This window comes from Lycorma delicatula, chromosome 2 (genome assembly GCF_047948215.1).
Source record: "Lycorma delicatula isolate Av1 chromosome 2, ASM4794821v1, whole genome shotgun sequence".
Classification (NCBI taxonomy): domain Eukaryota; kingdom Metazoa; phylum Arthropoda; class Insecta; order Hemiptera; family Fulgoridae; genus Lycorma; species Lycorma delicatula.
The window spans coordinates 204,642,716-204,662,661 of record NC_134456.1 but is presented as its reverse complement, the minus strand read 5'-3'; the positions used below and the strand labels follow the sequence as shown (position 1 = coordinate 204,662,661).

The 19,946-nt window shown below is 26.6% G+C and overlaps 1 protein-coding gene across 1 annotated transcript in view; it reads left to right on the top strand.

The window, feature by feature from the left end:
- Positions 1–418: 418 nt before the first annotated feature.
- Positions 419–19,946, top strand: part of LOC142319589 (uncharacterized) — a 35,664-nt gene continuing 16,136 nt past the window's right edge. The window contains exons 1-2 of the mRNA XM_075357052.1: positions 419–594; positions 19,482–19,796. Of these exons, the coding sequence (XP_075213167.1) occupies positions 588–594; positions 19,482–19,796 (322 nt within the window). The 5' untranslated portion in view covers positions 419–587. The remainder of the gene's footprint in view (positions 595–19,481; positions 19,797–19,946) is intronic.

The following is a 19,946-nucleotide window of genomic DNA, read 5'->3' as shown; positions in this document are numbered from 1 at the left end:
TTTTCTTCAGCTAATAGTTAAAATAAACTTAGATTTAATAATAAAGGTCTTAAAATAAATTTTGTCTAAAAGACACATTTATTGTGTAACGCCTAAAAATCTTTTATGAAGCATGGTACATGATAATTTAAATACTAATAGAAACCTTCTGTTATTCAATACTTTTAAGGTACTTGCATTTAAACAGGTTAAATTATTAAAAAAAAATATGTAAACGTTGGTTTTTTGTGTACTTCAATTTACACGTATGTGACAGTACTATTTTACATATTAATAAAAAACTAACAAACAATAGCACTTTAGAGACTAAAAATTATCACCGCTTTATGTTAGGCGTGGTGTATGAACAAAATGGCATAAGTAACGTATTACTGTATTATCATGTGATTTCTTAGTAAATTTTAAATAGTGGAAATGGAGGGGTAGAGTAGGAAGAGAAATCTGTCGCCATAATCATAAAACAATATTAAATACGAATTAAATAGTACCTGCTATCGAATTCATATCGGTAGTCACAGTTAAATCGTTAGAGGAAGTGTTCGTTAGTGATAAAATTATTTTTGCGCTTGTAACTACAGAACATAAAAATGGCTGGTGAGTAGAGACCTTTTTTTTAATCATCTCATTTGTTACATTTATTTAAAGTAAATATTATAACTTGTTTTAGGAAATTCAGATTTTTTTAGTCAGTAAAAGGTTCTATAATAACTGCTCATTTTAACAAAATTCGCTTTTGAGTTAATTATAATTAGGCATTTATACATATAAACCGCGCTCTGATTTTGCAAACGGTATTTTGAAATTAAGAAGACGTAAAGTAAAAAAAGAAAAGTTGTGATTCTTCATTTTGATATTTTTTTTTTAGTGTTGATTACGCTGATCGCTTTTGAACTGTAAATAATTTCATCCTTAAGGAAGTGAAGTTTTTCATTTTTGGGAAGCCGCTAGTTTGTATCTTTGGTTATCAAGTATGTCTCCTGACTTGTTCAATCCTGTCTATGTAGGAATGACAAATTTTATGTTTGAATATGTTTACAAAATAAATGCAAAATCTTTGTGCATACATGTGGCATGTTCATTCTCACTCTAGCTTTCTTTTCCTCATCTAGTTCAGTCATTCATTATAATCATTCACTTTTTACTGCTGATCTAGGGATTTGAATTAAGTTTAGTGGGAATAAAAGAATTTAATTTGATAAGAGTGCTCTGTGAACTAGATTATAAATTAATTTGAAAATTTTCCCTTGAAATTTTGGGAAGTATTTTTTAGGTAAATAAAATAAATCTTTAAAATCACAAATTAAGAACAAAAACATAAATAAAATATACATGCATTATCCAAAAAAAAAATCTAATCTGATAAATTCAACAGACCCATGAAATTAAAAAAAAAAAACTTTTTAATTAATTCCTGGCTCAACTCTAACAAAAATGGGAAAGTTTTTTACATTTTATTTTTTTAGCTGTAGCTGTGTGTGATAATAAGCTAAATTGTGGAAAATAGAATAAACAATATATGCACAAATTGTGGGTAAATAAGCATTTTACAAAATCTACAATTTTTGAGAAAAATACATCTTAATATCAATTGTGTCTACTATATTTATGATTTATCTTATAAAGAGCAAAAATCTTACATTGTTTATATTAGGACAAAAACATATTACTTTTTTAAAAAAAAAACACTGGTGTTTCTGATTTTTGTGAAAATGTATTATCATTAAATATCCTTAGATAGATGGAATATTACAGATATAAAACATAATTTTATAGTACTTAAATCTTAACAATGTAGACACGACTTTACCAGATCTCCTCCCAGTCAGCAAACTGATAACTGATTACACAGTAGAAAATAAATATATAGATAAATTAAGCAGATAAAATAAATTAATTTGAGCCTATTAAGAAATACAATAATCTGATCAATCTACTAGCTAATGCACAGTAAAATAACATTTCTCCCAGGAGAGAAATAAACAATTTCTAAATAAATTAATGAATTATATTAAATTAACTCTATGTGTGAGCACTTAAACACATTGAAAAAAAATTAGGAAATCAAAAATGATAGCTGAGAAAAAATAATGCCTATCTAAAATATTGAAAAAACAAAGAATGTATTTTAACCAGATTGATATATTATTCTAGTATCCTTAATGCTCAATAATAATCAAACCCCATTTACATTATATAAATGTTAAATTTCATGTAATATGAAACAAAAAACATATAATTATTTTAAAACAACATACAATATCACACATCAAATGCTGTAATTTGCTTATAAACACAGTGACCCACAGGTATATAAATTAAACTGCAGATTATGCAAAATACTACATTATTCAGAGTGGACCATGTTCATCCACAAATACAAGGAACAATACAGGTACTGTACGTACACACACAATCAACTTATGCAAATCATTGACAAGAAACAGGACATACATAAAAATGTTAACAGCAACATAAAAATTTTATTCCTATTGCACAAATACGATCTCACTTGAACAGGTATGAAATTTACAAACTAAATCTGACAAAAAATGATATTAAATGAATGAATTAACCACATAAGATTGACTGTATGATTTTTATTTTATACCTAAGTATTGTTACAATCTTTTTATGTTGGGTGTAAACCAACTAAATAACTGTATATTTAATTGAAGAAAGAAGCTACTGATAATCTCTAAAATGCGTTTGAAGGAAGAAGTTCTATTTATTTGAAAATGATTTGTTTAATATTTAAAATTTGTAAGGTATAATCATATTTTTGTCGTATTGTTAAAAAAAAGTATTACAATAATTATTTAATTAAAGAGAGAGAATCTTCTATCGAAAAAATCTCCAAATTAGAGTGAACTGATGACTAGAGCTCATAAATTAATAATTATTTATGCTTCACTTTGAATCTAGAGATGAGTGGTGTTCTATCATCTTAAACTAACACCTGGTGATAGCTTATTTTATTGTTTTACCTACTTTGTCCAAGGGTTTTTATTTAATAGGATGGATAACATCTGCCTGAAGGCAGAACACTTGTACCATATCTAACTCCGTTCTCTTTTATTTCTAGTTTAACATTTGAGTTCCTGAAATCTCTCACATCCTTTTAAAATCAACCATAACTTATACTATTTTCTGTCCTCTATTTAGATGATTGCTAAAACTTCTTCTGTTGTTTTTACTTAAAAATTTAATTTTCAACATTTTAATGCAAGTATTAAATTAACAAAATTTATTTGTTACTACTCAAATATTTGTTATTTAAATTTTTCATCCAAAAGCTGTAAGTGTACAGTTTACTATAATATTTATTATGATTTTATTAAATATGTTTACTATAAGTATGATTTGTTTATTTAATTTTAATGAAATAAAGCTGCTCTCAGCAGTTTTGAGGTATGGAAGTACCTTAAAAAAAATTGTTGAAAAATTAAGTAGTTGAGCAGTGTTACTGCAAATCAGTTTTTATTTTTATCACAAATATTTAATTTAAAAAATTCAGTATTGTTTAAAAAAAAATTAACTGATGATGGAGGATATTTTGCCTTTGAAAACAAGATAATTTTAAAAATTAAAGAATAAATTAAAACACCTTCCTTATCATTACTTTAGATGGATTCACTGATTTCATTAAAGATTTCTTATTATCTCTGTTGATGAATCATTATAGAGTAAGCATTATGACTGTACATTAATTACTTGGCTTATTACAAATTATTCTGTTATGTGAAGTTACAGTGTGATAGCTAACAGACATATTTCACTTACAATTCAAAGTGTGTAACTAAACAAACATTCGCTGAACATGTGTTATTTACTGTTCTATTCTACTTCTACTTTAATACTCCTAACAAAGATTAGGAAAGAAAACCTAACTGAATAATTTTTTGTACTTATAAGTGTTTAAATCTTTTTTGAGAGATAAGTATTGTAAATAATATAACAAAAATATTCATAATTATTGATGATCTTTAAAAACTGCTCACTTGGAAAATTATTATATTTATTTTAGCAAAGTTTATTGTTATTTAAATATTGCGTAAATTAAATAGAAAAAGATTCTGCAATTAATTTTTATTATCTAAGTATAAATATAATCTAAAATTAAATAAATTAAGCCTTAAAAAGAAAATAGAAAAAATAAAAATAAATTGTTAACAAAGACAAGGGAATGCTTAATCTCAATTTTAACGTTAAATGTTTCTATAACCTTTCTGAAAATATGTAAAATGTAAGAATAAGAAATGGAAGGAAATTGATCCAGTAACTTTGAAATTTACTTGATATAAAGAAAAGAATGTTAAAGAAATGTTCTGATCATTGGTACTAATTTCAAACAGTAATTCCTGAATGAACTTTGGTTTATATATAAGATTGCTTACATTTAAATAATGTTGTTCTATGACTTCCGCATCTGCTTATACCATTAATTGGGTTTTAATTATAAGTGTCTAAATTTATTTTTAAATCTGTCTACCTTCAGTTAATTGTTCCATAAATAAATTATGAACAAACCACCATTAATTGTACATCTTTAAAAGATAGTTTATATGTTTCATATTTCTATATTCATACTATTTATCTAATGACTTTCTTTTGCAGTTTAAAAATTCTTTCTAAATTTTGCGTTGATGATTCCCAGAACTATACTGAATATTGCAGAAAAGAGTATTAATCCATGACATATTATAGCAAAAGCCAATTGATATCTGTAATATTAAAACTTGTATAATTTATAAGGTTTAATTTTGGTTATTCTAAATTCTTTAAATGTGGTTTCTGGTTCAAGAAGTAATCTAAAAGTAAAAAAAAAATGACATCTAAAAAATTTAATATTTAATAAGATTAAATATCCTTTTATCAAATAGTTCATGACACACAAATGCTTTTTTTTCCAAAAGATTACATTACAGATATTCATTTATTATTATATTAGCTGTGTTATGTTAATACATAATATTTTTCCTGCTTATTGATGACTCACTGTATTATTAAAAAAGCAAGAAGAAATAAAAACTTAGATATTTTACTTAATATAAACATTATAGAAAAATTTGATATAGTACAAATTTTACCTAAAATATTTCCATAAATCTATTTTTGTTGTACTTCTGACTACTGATATCTTAATGAACATTAAGGTAATAATATCATTAGCCTTAGTAGTATTATAATCCCTTATTACTGAATAACGCAGCAGAGATATTTACAAGCAATTGTACTGTTAGTGAGAGTATTGATAATAATATAATTAAGTAGCTATAACAAACATAATCAGTTAGTATTGTTGTTATTAAATAACAATAACTCAGTATTAAATAGTGAGAAAGAACTCATTCTGAATGTAATGTATCATTTTTGATACTTCTAAAAATATTTCATTCAGGTTTGTTTTAATTCTCGTTGTAACAAATATATATTAGTCATAGGCTGGCACGATAATTTAATAACTTCAAAGTTAAGATTGCAAAAAAATTGTACTTGTTTGAGGTAGTTTTTGTTTCTTCAGGGATTATTCACATGCAATGACACCACAAAAACTCAGTGCTCTCAGCATTAGCATTCTGAAGAAACTATCTGAGTAAATTTAACTTAGAAGGTAAAGTTTTTTGTGTGACTTTTATCTAAAAAAAAAATTATATTACAGTTGATTATTAAAATCTTTTAAGATTTTCTTAACAGTAATATGTCATGGATATCTAAATCTTTAAAATACATATGCACATATTTTAAGTGACAGCTTTATATCTGTCACATTCATTACGATTTTTAACATTTGTTTTATGTTAAAAATCGTAATGAATGTCAAGGATGTTCCTAATAATTAATGATTAAACAATGGTTACCTAGAAGGATTTTTTTACTGGTTTAACAGAATTTTTGGGAATAATATGCAACTCAACACAAAGATAAGTAGTTTTTCTTTAATAGTACAGATAAGTTCTCTTTTGTGATTTTCCTCTAAGTCTGTTTGGATAAGTTGTTTTTTAAATTCTTTGATCATGTTAGTTTTTGGATAAGATTTTGATATCTAAGATATCTAACTCAAATTGAGCTCCTGTCAATACCTGAGCATTTGAAATGAAACACTTTTTTGTAGATAACTAAAAGATGATAACTGAAGCGTATTTATAGAATTATTAATGTTCATTTAAGAAACTGCAGGTATTATCTAGAAAATAAATTAAATTTATCTTTCTCTAAGATAAGTAAGGCTGCCAGTACATTTCTCCATTTTAAATTTAATTCTGGAATTATGTATTTCCTAATACGATTTTTATCTAAAGAAATCTATGGAAACAAATTTCATTCCTTAATGTTTCAGATTAACAATTTTTTTGTCTATTAGTCCTTAATTAATCCAGTTGTTTCAAAAGTATTCATTATAAAGTCTTAACTTAGGCTACTTAATCTTCCATGAAAGGAAAAAATTTCTCTCTTTTTCAGAATTCAGTTTTGCACATTAATTTGTAGGTTGCATTTTTAGTTACATTCAGTCATATACTTAGTTATTTTTAGTTTTTCTAAGATATTGTTATTGTCAATAGATGTATTACACGATACAAAAATTCAATTACTACTGGAACTATTCCAAGGATATTTTGCTTCAGAAGAAAAAATGTAGATATCTTTTACTTTACTTACATTTCAATACCTGGATTTATTGCTTAATAAAGACTAAAGCAAGCTGGAAAAAATCTAAAATCTAATACATAAATCTATTTTTAGTGCATAAAATATATACACATATTTTTTAATGTATATATAATCTGGTGCTAATAACAACAGCAGTCAATGTCAATCAATAAATGTGTGTGAAGAAAATAAATTCATGTTTTTAAATTAATGTAAAAAATGTATAATAAATAAAATAATAATTCTAGTATAAAATTTGCTATCAAATTATGGAAGAACGAGAAATTATAATGAGAAAATCTCCAGAGAACTGCTTCCTTTACAGTAAACTAAAAGAGAAGGAAATTATTTATTTCTTTCTTTAGATTTTACTTTTTTTGAATAATATAATATTAATTGCATTGTTCGTATAATTAACGAACAGTTGACAGCTAAAGTAAATTATAGTAATTGTTTACAGGTATTGTTCTTCTTTTTTTTTTTTTAAAAAAAAGAAAACCTTGTCTATTTTATTTTAATATGTGAATAGTTATTTACTCAATTAATAATTATAGAGCTTTTTCATTTGAAACTATTAAAAAAAAAACTTATCTTTATTTCCTTATCAGATTTTTGAGAGATAATATTATTATTTTTTAAGACTTTTAATACTATATTTATTACAACCTAGGAAAATTCCAATCAGATACATAAATATACTCTAACAAACAGTGGTTTGCTATTGCCTTTGAGTAAATTAAAGTCAAGTAATTTATTAATGAATATGTATAATTTATAAAATATTAAAATAAGGATTCAAAATGTTGAATTTACATTTTATTGTTTTAGACAATTCACTAACATTAACATTATTGAAACATCAAATGCAACAGAAATCAATTTCCTGATGCAGCCAATAGTATTCTATTTTTTCTTGTTTTCATAAAAAGATTCTTTATCAGATCTATACAAAATTTTGTAGGATATTTTGTTAAATCACTTTTTTAAATAAACATTCTGAAAATGCTTATGAAATCTATTTAAAAATTAAAAATTTATAATCTAAAGAAATTTATTTAAAATAATCTAATATTATTGATCATTCCACTTACTTCTGCAATCTGGTGAAATAAATAATTATTTTATTCAGACGTTACATAATAAAATTTTATATAGATTTCTTAGAAGTGAGTAAGTGTCTTATTCTATGTTGTTACTTCACGATAACAAAAGGAATTGCTTCTGGAATGTATTTTGTCAGGAAAGATCAAGGAAAAAGACAGGTCAACCTTCAAAGCATCAAAGCAGATTTATAACATTCTAAATTAATAAATTAAAATAACAGGAGGATAATGTCCATAATAATGCTTAAAAATAATAAAAAAGAAAAAACACAAAATAAAATAGCTATTTTGAAAGTGTTAAAAACACTTTCAGTAATAAACTAAATATATTACCTTACAATTAGTTTCTCATCACATAATAAAGATCATAAAAAAATCATACAAGCAGGAACATTGTACGGATTTTCATATTTCTTGCAGTTTATGTATTGGCGACATATTAGTAACTCTGTTTTTATAAGCATGCTAAAAATTTGAAACAAAAAATATTCTAATTTCAAATTTGTCATAATACAAATTATAGTATAAATTTAATATTCTATACTACTGAGAAATGCTTGATTGTTAAAGGTAGTTTGATATTTTATGACTGGTAATCATTGACATCAAGTATCTTTGCAAACTGTCTCTACTAGTTGTGTAGCACGTTCACATAACCGTGACAACTACTCTTACCTATCCTCTTAGGGAGTTTCCTCTTAGGGAGTATCCTTCTTAGGGAAAAATACTTTAGTACGGAAACTTATCTTTCAAAACAATTTATATTATAGGTACCATTTCTACAATTACATTTATGTCAGAAATTATAATTGCAGTTTCCTATGGGTGTATTGTACAATATTTATTTTCTAAATAAATTTAGATATTTGGTAATAATAAATAGTAATTGATGACGTATCAGTGTGGTTATATTTTGAAATTATTTGAATAGACTGATAACTTTCTCCATATTTTATGATTTAAGTTCTTAAAATAACAGCTAAGTCTTACCAATGTAAATGTTTTATGAGGTGTATTGTTTTTAATAACCGATTAAACAGAAAGAAATGAATGGAAATGAATAATTCTTAAATAAATATTTGACATTTTCTAAATTTACTTTTATGTACATTGTATTCTTCTAAGGAAGTTCATTTTAGAGAATTTCTTGTGAATATTTGTACTGAAGTAAAGATAAAATATAACTTAACAAAGATTTTAAAGTTGATAAACTGAAGACTATTACCTGAAACATCATCTGAAGACTATTAACCGAGACATTATTTAAAATTATGAGTGTACAAAGCAATTACATAATAGATTTCCTTTCATTTTTTGACTTTGCTGTATACTTTTAATTATTTTATATATTACACGAATTGTATTTAAAATAGTATACAATTTATTCTTAAAAATACCAAATTATTAGTTTTTAACAGCTTTTAACCGATTTTAAAGAAGGTTTTTGATTCAGTCCTCATTTATTTTTTCTTGTGTATCCTCAAACCTAATAATAATAATAATAGCAGATAGTTTTTCGGTCATTTTGATATTCATGGTATTTCATGTGAAAATTCAAGTAAATTAGCTGGAAGACTTGAGATAAAAATATAATATAGCATATCATATTTCTGTATTCTATTCAAAGCCCTTAGCAGTCTGTTAATGTCATTTATTTTACTAGTTTTATCAATAACTGTTGTCTACTCTTTTCTTATGAACAAAGTTTATCACACTAGCTACAATTTTTTTTAGGCCTGTCTATATTTTACATAAAAATTAAATTAAAAAATGTCAAAGAAAAAAAATAATAATTGAAACGTACTTCAAAAATGCACTGAAATTTGAAAAATAGTCTTTTTTGATCCTTCAAATTTAAACCTTTTACCTTTACCTTTTATTTTAAGTCAAATTAGGGGCTTACAATAGTTGAAAGTTGTTTTTAACTTAGACTTCAAAAAACCTAAATTTAAAAAGGCATTAGAGAAAGTATTATATGTACATATTTTTATTGTGTTTGCTTTACTAATGGGTTTATTTTTAAAGCTATAATTTTTAAAATTATTCTATTTAAGTGCTTATTTATTTCACTTTTTATTGCATTTTTGTAGTCTAGAGTTTTGAAAATTCTAAAAGTGTTTAAAAAGTAACATTATTAACTTGTAATGTTACATAAACCAAACAACATAATTTTGTTTTATACAACTGACAACTGTTTTATACACTTTAGAGTAATTTTTATTTATAGTGTAAGTTGTTCGTTGCTGAAGAACTTGTAGATCTATTTATATTTATTGAAAATTTTAATGATATTCTCTTTGAATGTGCTATTGTCTCACTGCATTAAGGTATTCTTGACTTTTATGAAAAAGCGTTTTAAAATAGGAAATATTTAAGGTAAGCAAATATTAAAGTGCCGTACTGGCTATTGAATACAGCTCTATTGGATTTATTTTCAGTTGGTATGACGTAAATGAAACAATTCTCACTTTTCAGTAAAAAGTTACTTAGCTATTATGAGGTAACAATAATAATATAAACAAGAATCAGGACATATTGCATATCATTGAGGCACAGGTATACATTAATATAGTTGGGAAATGTTTTTAATAAAAGAAACTAAATTATTATCTTTTTACATCTATTGTTTGAGATGAATGAAGTTTGTGAATAAATTAAGAGTGAGGTTACTTTTGGTGTGATGAATGTATAAATTAAGTGTGATGAATTTTAAACATTTTGAACATAAATGAAATGATTAATTATTAACTGACTAATTGGTTTATTCACATCACTGAATAAATCAAATTGGCAGTTGGTTTTTGCATATCATTTACTATATAATTGTATTTATTTTACAAGTTGCATTAAAGGCGAAGTTTGGGAAAAGTAAACAGTTATTTGGAACTTTTAACTGGCACTGAATTGGATAGTGAGTATTTGTAGTTGTAAATAGGAGACTCACAGCAGTGGAGTAGAGCCTTCATTAATATAGCTTAGTGAATGATAATCATAAATATGAAGATTTCTCTCCATTTTGACAGAGTGATTTTCAATACAAATTTACTGATCAAATGAAGCAAGGTCCTTTTTTACGTCAACCTTTTGACGTTTTCTTTGTTTATTTTGTGTATGGCTTGTTTTAAGGCAATATAAATAATGTGAAGGTGATTCACAAGTTGTTAACATCATTGGATATCTTTTACATTAATCATGTATTTAGTTGTTAATGATACATGTATTGTTATTTATAATTTCACTCCTTCTGTAGAAAGTAAGTTAAAAATTAATTTTACCCTCACACCTTATTTGTTTGAAAACTTTTTCCTTTACTAATATTTAGTTTTAAAAAATATTCCACTGTGATAATGCTTCATTAAAAAAAATTCAAATTGGTAGTTTAAAACAGTAAAGTTTTGAAAATTTGTTCAAAGTAAAGGAAGTATTGTGATCGCGAAAACTTTCAGTTTTTATATTTCAATGTAAATATCGATTTGGACCATTCCTGATTCCATTTTGACTAGTTCGGCGTGACGTCTGTACGTGTGTACGTATAACTTGGCCCAGCCATTGTACGAGCTCGTGACGTCACGAACAGACTCTATTACTACTCGGCCTGAAAACATAAACTCCGCGTATCTTATCGAAGTATTACTTATCATATTGTACACGATAATAACTACCATATTTACATTTAATAATTATAAACAATACGTAATTAATTCTTCTATAACCTTTATTTTTATTAAATTATTAATTTTTAATAATAAACCAAAGCTTACTTGAATTTTCTTCATGCATGTAATTCAAACTTCTAGCAAGTTCATCATCCTCGCTAAACGAATCACTGTCACTTTCATTACCATAGTCTACACATATAATATAACGTTCCGTCATTTCATCTATCAGTGGTTCCAGTTTTTCATACTCTTTTTCAATATTTTTTTACTTTTTCACAATAGAGTTTCCAGTCATCTTCATTCATGGAATTAATTTTCTCCGTAGTTAATTTTTCAACATTTGTGAAAGAAAATGTGTTATCACTCGCCACATGTCTTTACACATGACCATACCATCTCGATCGGATTCAAACCAGAATGGTACGGTGGGAGTCAGAACACGACGCCCATGTTTTTTCAAAATTTCATACGATATTTTTGTACTTTAGTTTTATGTAACTTTACTAATTCATATAACTGTGGTTTCAGCATTTTTGAACTATACGGAATATGAGTTTGCTCCAGCCAATCGGTCATATCTTTTCTTCTGGAGTTAGAATTTGGCACTTTATCGACACCTGTATTGTGATAAGGAGCGTTGTCAACAACTACTACTGACATTGGTGAAAGATTTGGAATCAATTTTTCACGTACCCATCATGAAGTTGTCTGTATTCTTGTTGTCATGGTAGTCGCCACTTTTCCAACTGGCTTTTTAAGTTATTAATGCGTTCGGAATAAAATTTCCGATTTCTCCTCCAGCATGAATTACTGTTAAACTGTCACCTTTATTAATTGGCACATGAAGTCTCCCAACAATACCATCAGACCACGATTTTGTCGAACAATGCGAACTTAAAACGTACGTTTCATCCAAATAAACAATTGTAGCATTGCTTTGTCTGTACTTAGACACTGACTGCAAATATTTAATTCTCTCCACCTGATATCGGATTTCTTTATTAAAAGTTTTCCGTTATTTTCAGTTTTATGCCATATGAAACCTAACTATTTCAAAATAATAGCTAAAATTGATTCACTGCCTTTAAAATCAATAGATGACTGAAGTTCTTGCCTTATTTTTTTTAAAGTCGGTAATTCCTTCTTCTTTGAATGAAATTCATTAACTTTTAACTATACCTAAATCAAAACTGTTCAGTCCACTGACAGGTTTCGAAAGTCGTTTATACTTTTTCGGCGTGCTGAAAGAACACGATTGGGATGTTGATTGAAGAATCATGTTTTTTTCCTCTTCTGAGTTTTTGAACCTTTTCTTTCTTTTTCCTGTTTAGCCTCCGGGAATTACCGTATTAGATCTAGCATTCAAATCCGTATAAAAATAACCGACTTTACTAGGACTTAAACGTTGGAACTCTCGACTTCCAAATCAGCTGATTTGAGAAGACGTGTTCACCAGTAGACCAACCCGGTGGGTTTGGGTTTTTGAACCTGTGTACTTCATATCTCACAAGCAGCAATAGTTTTTCTTCGCATTTTTGAATACCAATTATATGTTTGTCGTCAGTTAATTTACCTACTTTTAGAGCTTCTTTTTTCTTATAATCTTAAACATTATTGATAATTTCACGTGCTTGACTCCTAAGTTTTTTTTCTTACGGATTTAAATTCTGCCATAACAAACCGCACTAATAACACACGAACAAAAATAAAACAAAATAATATATTACAAAAAATTTGCGAAAATCAATGAGTAATTATAAAATAATATGACTGCATAAAAACGCTATCCGAATACTTTCAATGAACACGATATAAACTGGGCTAAAGTTTATTTCTTTGTCACACATTATGTACTACGAATGACGCATCTAAATATAATCGTGACGAAAGACATCATTTCTAACTGCATGTATACATTTTTGTACATAATACCAATCAGAGCATTAGTCATTGGTTAAGGGAATGTTAGTGTTTACAAGATTGAGTCATTAAGCATTTTTATACATATAATTAACTCAAGTGGAAAGAATTGAACACACAACAATATAAGTGTAATGTTTGGGTGCTCGTATTGTTTGTAAGTCGAAAAATGAAATAATAATTACGCGCAAAAATAATGTTTTGGAAAACAATAATATAATGAGATGTTAGCACGTGACGTCATAAGCTTGTAGATTCACTGGGGCAGTTATACGTACGTATGTAACTCGCATAACTCAAAAATGATTAGCTGTAGGATGTTGGAATTAGGATTTAGGATTGCTGTAACATCTAGTTGTGCAACCTCCCCCCCCCCTTTGATTATAATCGACTGAACCAAAAGTGCCCAAAAAAGCCCAATATCCAAAAAGATTTCGATTTTCGACTTTTTCTTAACTACAGTAATAAACCCTCATTGAGAGCTTTTCAACGATATATCATAAGTTGTACTTATTTTCTTTGGTTCCAGTGAAATGAAATTTAAATTTACAGTGAAATGAAATTTTAATTAATGAAATATTTGGATATTACAAGGGCACATCGGTTGGAATCGGGTTTCATCACCTTTTTTTTTAATTTAAATATATTGATTTATTAATAATTATTAACCTCCAACTGTAAAAAAATTTTTACAATAAATAATAATTCAATATTAACAATAAAAAAAAAAAAAAATATGAAAAAATATCAGAAGTTAGTAATGAAATAAAATTTTATGTACTTTTCATTTAAAAAAAAATGTGTATATGTAATTTAATAGGCGTACAAGGAAGTCATGTGGTTCCTTATCTGATTTTTTTTTATAAGCAAAAAAAAAAAAAATAGATTTCTCATTTGGTAAAATTATTGTCTGTAACATATTAGGTCCCAGATTTGATTTTCATTTCAATCATTTACATTAGGATAGTATAAACTCTGCTATAAAATAAATAAATATAATTAAAAGTCATATTTACTCTAAAAATTATTGAAATATTAAATGCTTTACAACAATAGTTTGTATAATAAAATTCAAGAAATGAGTATTTATTTTGAAATCTTTATTATATTAAGAGATAAAAGTATTTTACAAACAATACTGATTATGGTGGCCATATCTGTGTCTATCAGTACAGGATGCCCAACCTACATTATTTTAAATCATATACTTACAAAATAATTCATTAATCACAGTACTTAATTAAAACTTTTGTTTTCTTCATTTTATTACTATCACTTCATAATACTTATGACTGATAAGATTAGACATAATTTGTTAAACACTGGTACTTATATGTTATATGTTTAAATAAAACTAAATCTTCTTTTTAATAATTTTTCTCTCTCTTATTTTACTTACTCTTTTTTGTGTACATTTGAGATATCTCTAGTATGGCTTCCATTTTTTTTTTTTCATTTTGTCACTCCCATTTTCTGTTAACAATAATGCTATTTTTTTACATCAAGTACTTGGTTTCAACATTGAACATGAATTGAAATATAATTTCTTTCATTTAGTAACTGAGTTTTAAAATTTGAAAAAAAAAACAAGACTGTATAGAATTAAATATAGAACATTTATGTTTATACTGTGTGTTCATAGCAAATATTTATATTAATTTCTTATACTTTTGTGAGGCAACAAGTGTAGGCTAATTCTGATAATTTGGAAGTAGTATAAAAAATTGTTTATAAATTGTATTTAGTACATTAAAATTAGTACAATTAAAATTTTTAATTTATCTCATCATGGATGATTAAAAAAAATTGATAAAACCCTAAACACTATTTACGGCCAACATTCTCCTTTTACGTGTTTCTTTTTTATCCTTTATGATTGTCATGGGAAATATCTCTTTCAACGCTTTTAATACAATATATTAAAATTTTAAAATAAATTTTATAAATTCTTCTGAAATTAAAATATTAATAATTTTCAAATCAATGGAACTTATATCTCAAAAAATACTAATTATGAAACTAAAATTGCATATAATTAGCATCATTTAATGAAATAAGTAGCATTGTCATTATTAATGGAGTGCTATTATTGATTGCATTCATCTGAAAAAGATTAGAAACACATTAAGAAAATAAATATAATATATTCAATATAATTACATTGAATTATATTTTCAATATATTATATTGAATATAATATATTCAATATATCTTTTTGTTACACGTTTATTTTGTAATTATATTATTTGTTAATCATTTAATAAAAAATATTAACAAAACAAAACTGACAAACACAGCAACTCAGAAGTGCGTAAATAAGTGGTAATGTTTGAGCTAAATATTACACCAAGCAAACTGGATGTTCATTTACCCACAGATGAAAGAAGTACATTTAGGTAATTCACACAACACATCAAATTTTGCAAATCCTCTCAAAGAAAAAGGACCGGACACACTACAAAGAAATTAACCATGACCTACAGATTTTTATGTACAGCATAAAAACCAAATTCTCATCCCATTTGAACAATATGAAATTTACAAACAGAATTTAACATAAACAATATATTAAATGAACAAACGCTATATGGATTGAATACAATGCATTATACATAACATAGATGGAATTCAATTTACTTGATCTATGTTATTTGATTACGTACTTAAAGAATTTGCTAATCTTTTTAAGATGGGCACCATTAAAAACGGTGTTACTAGTCGTTCTACTGAAGAAGGGGCTGATCAAATTTAAAAGTACTGAAAAGTCTTTTGAAAGAAACAATTGAGGTTTTGAAAGCAAATTTTTTAATATTTAACCATTTTAAAGTGCTATCATATTTTGTCATGCATTCTTTCAATGAGTGATGAATTACTATCTTTAATACATTATTTTACATCATTATATTTAAAAATTCTACTTCGTAAATTAAGGAAAGTTAGAAAGCTGACAAATGAGTTGTTGTTATACTTTCCTGGCATTGGTTATTTATTCATATGTAGTGGAAAAGAAATGATACATGGAAAAGTTTAAAAAATTAATGTTTTTCCTTTTTTCTGTTCCTCCACCCCCAAAATCACCTCAATAAAATTTTTGGTTTGTGTCTGTTTAATATGTTAAATGGAAGAAACTAAAAAAAATTCCATTGAAAAATATACTTCCAATAAAAAAATCACTTATTAAAATAAAATCATTAAAAAATAAGTATCACAAAAATAAATAAAATAATTAAATCGGATAATTAAAATTTATTTTTTGCTGGTGGGGGTGAATTATGATGAAATTTATTATATTATTATAGAATAAAAATTTTTAAACTTTATCGGCTCCCCCACCAATCAAATATTTATTTTTTACTGAGCATAATATAAGGATTATGTTTCGAAAAGTTTGAGAAAATTGACCTCAAATAACTAACTACTAATATTTTAATACAATAATTACTTATGATTCACTGCAAAATTATATGGAAAATTTTACCCAAAAAATCTTTCAAAGCCAATAATGTAGTTCTGTTTTCAGTAGTCTCTAATGGCAGATCCGATCGTAGTGTTAAAAAACCTCTAAAATATTTAATTGAATATTATTTTTTCTATTGGCAAAATCTGGCTGACCCCAAGCTTCAAACCCAAAATCAACCAGATAAAAAGCATAGATGTTACTTTCACCACATAAGTTTGTGGAATATATATGAAACAAATTTTATATACCGTATTTATTCGAGTACCCCTCCGCCCCCGAATAAGCTCCGCACCTAGATTTTCTGGACCGAAAAAAAAAATTGAGTATATACCGGTATTTTAAAGTGCAACAGATATGATAAAAAAATAATTTCGTAAATACGAAAATATTCAGAAAGTAAAGCATTTAATTCGTTCATTTAAATTACAATATTAATATTACATTAATAATTAAATACCGTAAGTACTAGTTTAGTTCAGAATCAGTAGGTCAGTAAAACGAAAAGAAAGTATCATGTTGAAAAGGATCATTTCAATACACTTTTTAATATGGGATTTTATTTTTAATTAATCACTGTCGCTGTCAATGTCTGTAGAAGAATTACCGGTAGTCTCCCCGTCGCTCTGCCAAAGGTGATCGTCTTCACTACCATCTAGTTCATTAGATATGCCGCATTTTTTAAAACTTTTCCTTACTAATTCCGTGGAAATACCTTCCCAAGCATCTTTTATCCAAACACAAATCTGGTTAAAATCTGGGCGTTTGATTCTTCCTGTAGGCGTGAGAAAGAAATTTTCATCAACCATCCATTTACTGTATAGTTGTTTTTATGCAGATTTGAACGGTTTATTAATGCAGACATCTAGTGGTTGCAACAGAGATGTCAATCCGCCTAGAATTATTACTTGGTCTGTCATACCATTTTTTAAAATATCTTTGACTTTATCAGTCGTATGCCCCTGATAACTATCCATTACTAGCATACCGGTATTTTTTTTATTAAGTAAATCTCCTGATCGCTTTTGCCAAACACACCTGATCCAATCTAAAATTAAGGTTTCGTCCATCCAACCTGATTCCTGTGCTCTGATAATAACTCCATTTACCTGTACGGTAGGAAGAGTTTTTCTTTTAAAAACAATATACGGAGGTAATTTTGATCCATCAGAAGTAATGCAAAGCATAACACTACACCTTTGCTTTTCATTACCACCAGTGCGAATCGTAACATTTTTTTTCACCTTTTTTGTTTACGGTTTTGTCAAATGGCATTTCAAAATATACGGGGGTTTGATCAGCGTTTCATATTTGAGAAGACAAATAGCTTTTATCTTTTCTAAGATTTATTATGTATTTGTGAAAATATATTTTTTGTTCATAACAATCTGGAAGTCATTGAGAAATAGTCGTATTTCGTCTTATTGACAAATCATTTCGTGCAAAAAATCGTGTTATCTATCCACGGCTTGCTTTAAAATCAACTTTATTCAATGATTTAGCTATTTCACGAGCATATGATTGACACATTTCTGTCGTGACAGCATAACCGCATTTCCTTTTTTCCATAACAAAGTCATACAATTTTTTTTCTATATCTGTGTATTTTGGTTTTAAGCCACGAAACCCCCTTTTATTACCAGTGCCTTTCACCAGAAGTTGTATCTTCTTACACCAGTCTCGAATTCAGCTTTCATCTAGGTCAAATTTTCTTCCTGCCGCCTGATTTCCAATTTTTTCAGTCTCTTCTGTAACGCGCAGTTTTTCATTTACTGTAAAAGGTCGTAGACGCTGTCCTTTTGTACTCATTTTAATGCCGTAATTAAAATAAATCACCGTTTTAAACTTTACAAGATAAACTAAACAGATAAAATGCGCATAACCTTCCACATATACAAACAGTACAATGACTATGGCGAATAGAAAAGACCACGATGGGTAACTGATACTGTAACTGTAGTGTCACTAGAACCGGATGCAGCCTATACAGAATGAATCTGTTTTATAAAAAAAACGAAGTAAATAAAACACTTTTGCAATTAATAAATTAATTTTTTTTAATTTTATACCTTGGAAACAAGTATGCATTTTCTTTTTACATTTATTATTATGAAAATATATTTAATATTATGTTCTAATATGAATGAAATATTTATTTATTGTGAAAGGTGTGACTTAAAGAAAAATAGTACTTTAATTGGGTTATATGAATAATGTATTAACTGGAAATTCTGATAATTAAGAAATTTATCATGGTACTTCATTAATCATGCAATATGTAACTGGATGGGGTTTTTTCTTTAGGTATGAAATAATGTTTTTGTTACACCATAACACTTACTTCAAATGGTTTATAAAATTACGCAAAGTTAATTATTTATCAGTTTTTTTACAAGGAAAATTGATTGAAATGTATTACTTTACAGTCCTGTTATGATTATACATTTATCAACAGTAATAAAATGCTTTTATAGTAGGTGTTAAGTGATATGCATTTATCACTTCAGATAATTCAAAGCAACCTAGAAAAATGTACTTATGAATAACAATATTTTGTTATAAGTATTCATACATTTTCTTATCTAGTTAAAAAAGTTATATTTAATTTAGTTTGATACTTTACTTATAAACAGTAACAACTAAAATCCATTTTGAAATTATTTATGAACATGAATCGTGATGATGAACTTAAAGTAGGAAACTTGGTAAAGATGCTGAATGATCTCAGTAAAATTGGTACGCAGCACCATCATAATCATCATAGAAATTCATGGAGTAATATACCTCCAACACCACCATCTCCACCACAGCATCATTACAGAAGTATGAATCATCATAAATCACCTCCACCACTGCCGCCTCAACAGTCGGCAATACGATCTCATAATCGTTGTTATGGACACCATATACCATCATATCCACCACAGCATAAACCAACAAATCATCAAAATCTTCGACCTCATTTTGGCCCAGGTCCGCATGGTCCAGGAATCTGCCCACCTCAATGTGGTTTGTAATATTTTAGCAATTTATTATTTGCATTCATTTTTTAATATTTAATAACTATATTCTTTTAACATGTTGATTTTTAAACATTAATATAATAATAATAATAATTATTATTGCTATTATACACTATGTAGTAATTACTTTTTATTA